The 8,409-nt window shown below is 46.0% G+C and overlaps 1 protein-coding gene across 1 annotated transcript in view; it reads left to right on the top strand.

Annotated features, from left to right (window-relative positions):
- Positions 1 to 8,409, top strand: part of DNAH8 (dynein axonemal heavy chain 8) — a 369,956-nt gene that overhangs the window by 342,012 nt on the left and 19,535 nt on the right. The window contains exons 81-82 of the mRNA XM_045294778.1: positions 7,010 to 7,162; positions 7,255 to 7,444. Coding sequence (XP_045150713.1) covers positions 7,010 to 7,162; positions 7,255 to 7,444 — 343 coding nt within the window. The remainder of the gene's footprint in view (positions 1 to 7,009; positions 7,163 to 7,254; positions 7,445 to 8,409) is intronic.

Raw genomic sequence — 8,409 nt, 5'->3', positions numbered from 1 at the left:
TAATCTGGACTGGGCTGGGGCAATGTTTTCCAGAAGGCTGCATATACGCTAAACCCACGGGCCACCTGCAGCCCGCCAAGGACATTTATCCGGCCCGCCGGGTGTTTTTGCCCCATTTGTTTTTTACTTCAAAATAAGATATGTGCAGTGTGCATAGGAATTTGTTCATAGTTTTTTTTTTAAGTATAGTCTGGCCCGCCAACGGGTCTGAGGGACAGTGAACTGGCCCCCTGTTTAAAAAGTTTGAGGGCCCCTGGGCTAGGGGCTCTCCTCTCTTTGTCCCAGCCCCTCTTCCTCACTGCTGATGGGTCAGCTTCCCCAGAGCCTTAGGGTGGGCTTAAGTCAGGTTTCGCTCTTGAACTGTAAAAGGAGAAGGCTGCCCTGACCTGATTCAGGTGTAATTATGGTCCCGTGTACATTGCGGACCACACATGGAAGAAGATACTTGTTGCCTGGGAGTCCACAGATTACCCGAGCCCTAGACTTCTCTCAGCAGGCAAAGCTCAGGATCGTCGTTTCAGGCTTCATCCAGCTTCGGTGGCTCCAGACATCGAGCTTCCCTGGAGACTTTCAAAGTATGTTTCGCATGTTCCCCCTTTTCATCAGAATTCTGCATTTGCATTTTTGACCAAAATGATGGGTCATGGTTGCCAGGCACCACGCTGCTCTTCTGGTAGACTTAGGACCCTGCTACGTGGACCATAGAGATCCTGTGCCTGGCTGGGTACCAGAAATACAAATTGTATCATTTATTTATATGCTTAAACACCTAAGACTCCATACTGCGAGGAATGACAGCCTATCTGTTGTTGAGGATGTGGAGGATGACCTGGGTAGTAAGTTCTGTTTGATGACACCTCTGAACTGTGCATGGAGCCTCCTCGTCTCATCCTTCCAAGCTAGAAAACACGATTTTCTGCAGCACTTTTCCATCTTTCCTTTTAAAAATCCCTTCACAAATTCATCACATCAACAAGAGCTCGCAGATGAACCCAATTACATACCAGCTTTTCTACTCTGCTTTAAGCTGTGCTAAAAAATAAATGCAGAAACTTTCAGTGAATTGGTGGTCTTGAGGCTACTCAATTGTTTTAACCATAAGTAGATGACTGGTTAACTCAACTGATTTTAATTACTTTTGGAAGTGATTGATTAGAGCAACGGTTCTCAACGCGGCCCCTTTGGGGGTCAAACGACCCTTTCACAGGGGTCGCCCACTTCATCACAGTAGCAAAATGACAGTGATGAAGTAGCAATGAAAATGATTTTATGGTTGGGGGTCACCACCCCATGAGGAACTGTATTAAAGGGTTGTGGCATTAGGAAGGTTGAGAACCACTGGATTCGAGTAAAATAATTGAAAGGCCAAAAAAACCCCACACAACCAAAAAAAACCCCAAACCAACCTCGCTGCCATCGAGTTGGCACAGCTGAGACTGTCACTTTTTACAGGAGTAGAAAGCCTCATTTGCAAGGAGTAGAAAGCTTCATCTTTCTCCCACAGAGAGGATGGCAGTTTCAAACTGCTGACCCTTCGGGTAGTAGTCCGACACATAATCACTATGCCACCAGGGCTCCTGTGAATGATTGTTGTTGCAGTTGTGAATTGTCATGAAGTCGGCTCTAACCCATGGCGACCCTGTGAACAACAGTGGATGTGAGTACTGTTTATTAGCAGCAATCTGAAGCCTTCTAAGCACCACACTTACTCAGACATGAATATGGGGCCAATGGTTGGACCTTGACGTCTAGCCTAAAGGTTGCTGGTTGGAAACTGCCCAGTGGTTTTATAGAAGAAAGCCCTGCAAGGGGGGTCTGCTTCCAGAAGATGGTTGGTTTTGTTGGATGCCCTTGAGTCAAAGTCAGACACGTAGCCACCTCACTTAAACAATTTTTTAAAGAAATTTCAAACCTAGTGCCACCAAGTCAATTCAGATTCCTGGCAGCCCCATTTGCTCCACGCAGTTGTCATGTTAAATTAGAGCCAAGAAAGCCCCATAGAGTAGAGTTCTGGGCTGTCACATAGGTTTTGTTGGTATTGTCTTTTGGGATATTTGGCTCTTTTAGTTTAACTGGCACTTTTGAATGTTCATGATACACTAGGCCAGTGGTTCTCACCTTCCTAATGCCGCAACCCTTTCATACCGTTCCTCATGTGGTGGTGATCCCCAACCATAAAATTATTTTCATTGCTACTTCATTACTGTCATTTTGCTACTGTTATGAATTGGATGACCCTTATGAAATCAACCCCCAAAGGGGTCATGACCCACAGGTTGAGAACTGCTGCACTAGGCACTGTGCTTAGTGGTGTATATACATACTATATGTGACTTAGTCCTGATGACAAACCCAGCAGAATTCAAGCCAAGAAGTGGTAGATTTGGACACTGAGCAGCTTGATTCTAGAACCCATGATCTCTGCCAGTTTTAGCATGCAGCGAGGGCTGTCAACAATAGGTATGTTTTTGGTTGTGCTTTGGCCTCTTGAAACAGATTTTGTTTCCATTGTGTAGTCAGGGGTCTTCAAACTTTTTAAACAGGGGGCCAGTTCACTGTCCCTCAGACCCATTGGAGGGCTGGACTATACTTTAAAAAAAACCCAACTATGAACAAATTCCTATGCACACTGCACATATCTTATTTTGAAGTAAAGAAACAAACGGGGCAAAAACACCCGGCAGGCTGGATAAATGTCTTCGGTGGGCCGCATGTGGCCCATGGGCCGTAGAGGATGCCTGGACTGTGGATGAACACCAGGACATTTGACAGCCAAGCTCTCAAAGTCATTGGCGTTGTGTGGAGTGAGTTGTTGTAAGGAAATAGAATATACATTCTAATGGATAAATGCTGTAAGTACATTCTTTGAAAGGTGCATCATGTGTGGGCTGCAGAAGACAGATGGTGCATCACACCTGCTGTCTGGGTGATCTATTGCAGCTTTAACAGAAATAGCCTTGACAAACAGAAATGTATCCCCTCACACTTTAGGAGGCTACCTGTCCATCCTCAGGGCACTGGCTCAAGGGGAAGGGAAGGTGTTCTCTCTGTGTTGGCTGGGGAGGGGAAGACCTGGGTCTCTCTGCATCTTCCGGTCCTTGGCTCCTTGGTGATGTTCATGCGGCATGGCATCTCTCTTCCCCCACCTCTGCTTGCTTAATCCACTCCTAGACCTCAGAAGAGCTAGCCTCAAAGCACATCCCACATCGACACTATCTCATGAACACAACAAAGAAAACCTATTCCCAAATGGGTCTGTAACCACAGGAAGATTAAAAATAACAAACTCCCAGTGCCATCTAGTCAATTCTGGCTTGTCACAACCCTGTAGGACATGGTAGAACTGTCCCATCGGGTTTCCAAGGCTGTGAATCTGTATGGAAACAGCCGGCCACATTGTTCTCCCACCTAACAGGTGGTGAGTTCAAACCACTGACCTCTTGGATGGCAGATGAGCACTTAACCACCGTGCCACCAGGCTCCTCCAGCCAAAGGTATAAGGGTTAGGATTTACAACACGTATCTTGCCAGGACGCAATTGAATCCATAATATCTGCCTTCAAAGGTTTTAAGAACTAGCATATGAAAATGAGATCACATGTCCCCCTCTATGCCTTCAGGGGGCATCATGAGATCATGCACAATTATGGGGAGGTAGGTTTCAAGACTGCGTGATAATTTCAGCTGTCCAGAGTTGCTTAATATGTTAGCAGAGACTAAGAGTCACAGATGTCAATGAATTAATCCCTATATAGGAGGGAGATGGTACTAAAGCCACTTTCCGCTCAAAGATCACATACCTAGTGGGCTTATTTTATACAAAGAGATGTGTTCTGCAAAGGGTGGTTGTAAGGGAAATTTGTACTGTGGAGGGGACGTGACATATAATTGTAAGTGAAACATAAGTATACTGCTGACTTTTATAGTCAAAATGGAGAGACACCACTCTAGAAGAGACTGTAGAATGTTCCAGAAACATTCACAAGAAAAAAATCCTATGAACATTTTTTTTCAATTTTATTCATAAAAGATCATTTTGGCTGGAGCTATAATCACACTCCAAAAAATCAGTGCTAAAATTACATTTCCCAGGATCTAAGTTTTGCCTAAAAGTAGCCCTGGTGGCACAGCCGGTGATGCGTTGGGTTGCTAACTGCAAGATCAGCAGTTCGAAACCACCAGTGGCTCCAAGGGGAAAGACGAGGCTTTCTACTCCTGTAAAGAGTTACAATCCCGGAAACCCATGGGGGCATGTCTACCCTGTCCTGTAGTCACTGTGAGTCAGAAGTAACGCGATGGCAGGGAGGTTCTTGGTGGCTGTGTGTTTTTTGAGACGTTTTTCCAAAGGAGGGTTGCTGGCACAGCAAGGGAGTGCTCATCTGACCGGTTCTCTGTTCACAAGCACCCGGTGGCTTTTGGGGAGAGAGCTCTGGTTATGTTCTCTCACAGTGATTACAGCTCAGAAAAACCCCGTGAGGCAGTTGTTCTGGGTCACATGGGTTGAAATCAACACCACAGCACACAACACATTTTTGTTTCTGGTTTCCTAAGCATATCTCTCAAGTCATTTCTCTTTGGAAGCCCTAAGCAGGACAAGGCTAATTGTTTGGGGCAATTAGCATATTGTATGGAAATGGGAAGCATTTTGTTTCGAGGGACCCACATGTGCCAAATAATTGGTTATCTAGTTAGCACACTAAAACGTGTGTGTATTTTTAGTGTGGTCAATTTACTTGAATATCTGTGTGTGTGTATATATATATATATATATCCGCCATCTCAGCATTTCTGCCGTGTCCATCTCTGTGACCGTAAGCATCCTCAGTGCCCTGCGTAGCCATCATCACTGTCTCCACGTTTCTCCATCACCTTTAACAGAAATTCAGTGCCCCCTGAATAAACGACCCTCTCATTTTCTCCCCTCCTACTCCTGGCAGCCACGATTGCCGTACATGTGTCGATTCTAGCTATTTCATGGGTGTGGGGGTCCGGGAATCTGTGCCCTTCTCTAGCCGAGCACCGTGTCTTAAAGACCCTCCCATGTCGTTAGGCCTCCACCTCTCTTTAGGGCTGAGTCACAGCCGTTGCATGTATGGACCACGTCGTGCTGACCCATCCATCTGCTGATGGAGACCGAGGCTGCTGTGAATAGTGAGGCGTGACCACCGGTGTGTACGTCTTTGTGTTCTTGCCTTCAGTTCTCTTGGGCATTGCTGTATCGTTTTTTTGTTTCTGTTTTTTATCACAATAAAAATCACAGGGCACCTAGGCTATCGACTTGACATCGGGGACCATACGTGGACTCGGTGTCCCACTCGTTGGGGTTGCGCGTGTCTCTCCATACTTTGCTTTCTCCTTAAATGTACATTGCCACTGAGTGGTCATGACTTAAGGGGGCTGATGTCTGTGTTGGTCGGTCACTGGAGAAGGAAGGAGGCTTGGGATGGAGGTGAGAACGAGGCTCTTGAGACGGAAAGAATGCTAAGTTCTAGAAGGAGGAATTTGCGGGCAGACCTGAGAGTTGGCCTCATGAGTGGGCTGGGTTGGGGAACTTCACTGGCAGGTGCGAGAGTGTGAGCCGGACATGACTTCCTGTGCAGCTGGTCCCCTGCAGACAGTTCACTTTTCCTTCTGTTTCCCTTGGAATCAGTGCTTCCCCTCCTTCCCTCATCACTCATCCACTAGAGTGATAAGGAGCCCCCAAAACAAAGCCAACTCACTGCCATTCGGTCCATCCTGACTCATCACTGCTCTACAGGACAGAGTAGGACTGTGCCCGTGGGTTTCCAAGACTGTACATCTTTCTGGGAGTAGAAGACCTCATCTTTCTTCCTGGGAGAGGCTGGCGATTTCGAACTGCTGACCCAGCAGATAGCAGCCCAACTCATAATCCACTGCACCACTGGGGCTCCTAGAAATGTCTTAGCTACAGTAAAGCAGAGGTGTCCCTTGTAGGTAGGAAACCTCCCCATGCCGGAAAAGCTGCTCTGTAAAAGAAAGGGGGTGGCCCAGATGGCTCTGAGGCCCACCCGTCTCTACCATCTCCACCTCAAGGTGGGGAGGCGAGCATCTCCGCTAGAGAGTCCAACAGTGGACAGCCTTCCTGATTCTTTGGACTGGTCTCTCTCTCTGCCATTCCATCCGTCTACCTGCACCCTTCCTATCCTGGCACTTCGTCCTCCATCGTGGCCAAAAGAACGTTCAAATCCCTTTTTGACTTCCTGCCGGTATTGGAGGTCAATCTCTTCTTGGGCATATGCCATCAAGTTGAAATTTATAAATGTATTGATTCATTTGCCAATAAATGTTATATTTCATCGCCCCTCCACCCAGGGGCTTTTATATTGATCTCTTCAAAATGGTCGATAAAGGATATGCCACTCACAACAAATGGCCAGGTGCCGGGTGATTCTCCCACAAAATCAGCCATTTTCTTGGATGAGATTGGGAAAGGCTCGCTTTAGGCTCCCTAGCCAAGGCAGCGTTGATCTGAGGGAAACTTCAGCTAATCATATTCATGGTTAACTGTTCTGTCGAGATTTTGGCTGCACTAACTTTCTGTGACATTTCTAATACCGACTCTGTGAAGATTGTGGGGGTGTGGGGGTGTGTGAACATATTCCAAACTGTATTCTTATAAAGGTTGCATTGCAAACGAATATTTAACTGACACTAAGTACTTAATCATTGGGGGGAAAGGTGCAATTTTATTTCAACTTCTTCAAGCACATTTCCAATTATCAACTGAGACTAATCAGCTGGAAATAAAAACCGTCTTCGATGAACAGTAGGTTTGGAAGCCCAGGAGGTGGAGAACGTAGTGTCAGATTTGGTTCTGCAGGAGAGACCTTCGAGGTCGTGGGGGCTGGTAGAGACAAACATGAGCTTCCTCTAGAGTTTCGGGGTGGGGGAAGGGGGAAAGGAAGTGAGAAAGGGGAGGCCCTTGAAAGAGAAAGGACAGATGAGGTATTGAAAAACATCTCTTCATGCCCGGGATGCTTGGTTTTAGGTAAAAGCTCGCTTGCTAAAGATGGGGCATCTTAACTCAATGAACATATTTCTTCGACAAGAAATTGACAGAATGCAGAAAGTCATCACCATCCTTCGCAATAGCCTGAGCGATCTAAAACTGGCCATCGAAGGGACCATCATTATGAGTGAGGTGAGCGGCGCGGTGGCAGCAGAGGGGCTCCTCTTTTGTTGATTTCTCTTGCTCGCGTGTTTTGACTTCTCTTTCTCTCTGTTTGCCTTCAGAACTTGAGAGACGCCCTGGACAATATGTATGATGCCCGTATTCCTCAGATCTGGAAAAGAGTGTCCTGGGATTCGTCCACCCTGGGTTTCTGGTTCACTGAGCTTTTGGAAAGAAATGCCCAGTTTTCCACGTGGATATTCGAAGGGCGGCCTAATGTGTTTTGGATGACTGGCTTCTTTAACCCCCAAGGTAGGTGCTCGCGGGAGAATGGAAAAGCTGGACTCCGGGTAGTTGAGAAGCAGCCTGGGAATTGGATGGGCGTGGACTAAGGAAAGCACCAGGAGGGGACAGCTTGCTCACTGCTAGAGTAGCCATTCAGAGGTGGTGGGGCCCAGACAGTCCTCTATATATGTTTTACAAGTTAAATCTGAAACAAACAAACAAATTAAATCTGAAGTTCTTCAAAATTGCAGCAAAACCTTCCCTGCATCTGCTCACCCACTTCGGCAAGCCACCAGTGTGTGGTTAGGGGAGATGAGATAGGACAAGGCATTTCTCTTAAACCCTCCTTTTTAAATGTCCAACACAATTCCAAGTGTTCAGAAATGGTCCCTAGAGTTCACAAAATTACACTGTTTTAGACTTATCTTTTTAAAATGAGGGTGTGACATACTGGTTTTTAAATGTCTGAGGAAATGCCAGGGATTCAGAAATTGTTACTAGAGATCACAAAATTAGACTTACTATTATTTGGACCTATTTTTCTTAATGGTCCAGTGGCAAACATTGTTATTTGAGAATTGGTTTTTCTTTTTGTTTTTTAATGATTGGGTGGTAAATGTTGTTATTTGGTGAGCTTTCGGAGGGGGGGAGGGTTCTCTTTTCACTTTTGTTCTTTCTTACTTTTTTTGAAAGAGTGCTTGGTGAATTCTAGACATTCTTACTGAGAGAGTTTCCTAAGACCCAGAAACACAACCTTTGGCGTTACTCAGACTTAGACTCTCAGGCTTTCTCCTGAGCAGCTAGCTGCTGGTGGTTTTGAACTGCCAACCATGCAGATCACAGCCTAACTTGTAACCACTATACCACCAGGCCTCCTGTCCTACTGGCTTGCTAAGAGTCAGAATTGACTCCATGGCAGTGAGACAATGTACCATATATACTCGAGTATAAGCCGACCTGAATATCAGCCTAGGCACTTAATTTAAAAAAAA

This window comes from Echinops telfairi, unplaced genomic scaffold, assembly GCF_000313985.2.
Source record: "Echinops telfairi isolate 266 unplaced genomic scaffold, ASM31398v2 ScPeMD7_3533;HRSCAF=4204_1, whole genome shotgun sequence".
Classification (NCBI taxonomy): Eukaryota; Metazoa; Chordata; class Mammalia; order Afrosoricida; family Tenrecidae; genus Echinops; species Echinops telfairi.
The sequence above is the reverse complement of the archived record's forward strand: the minus strand, read 5'-3'. Positions and strand labels throughout refer to the sequence as shown.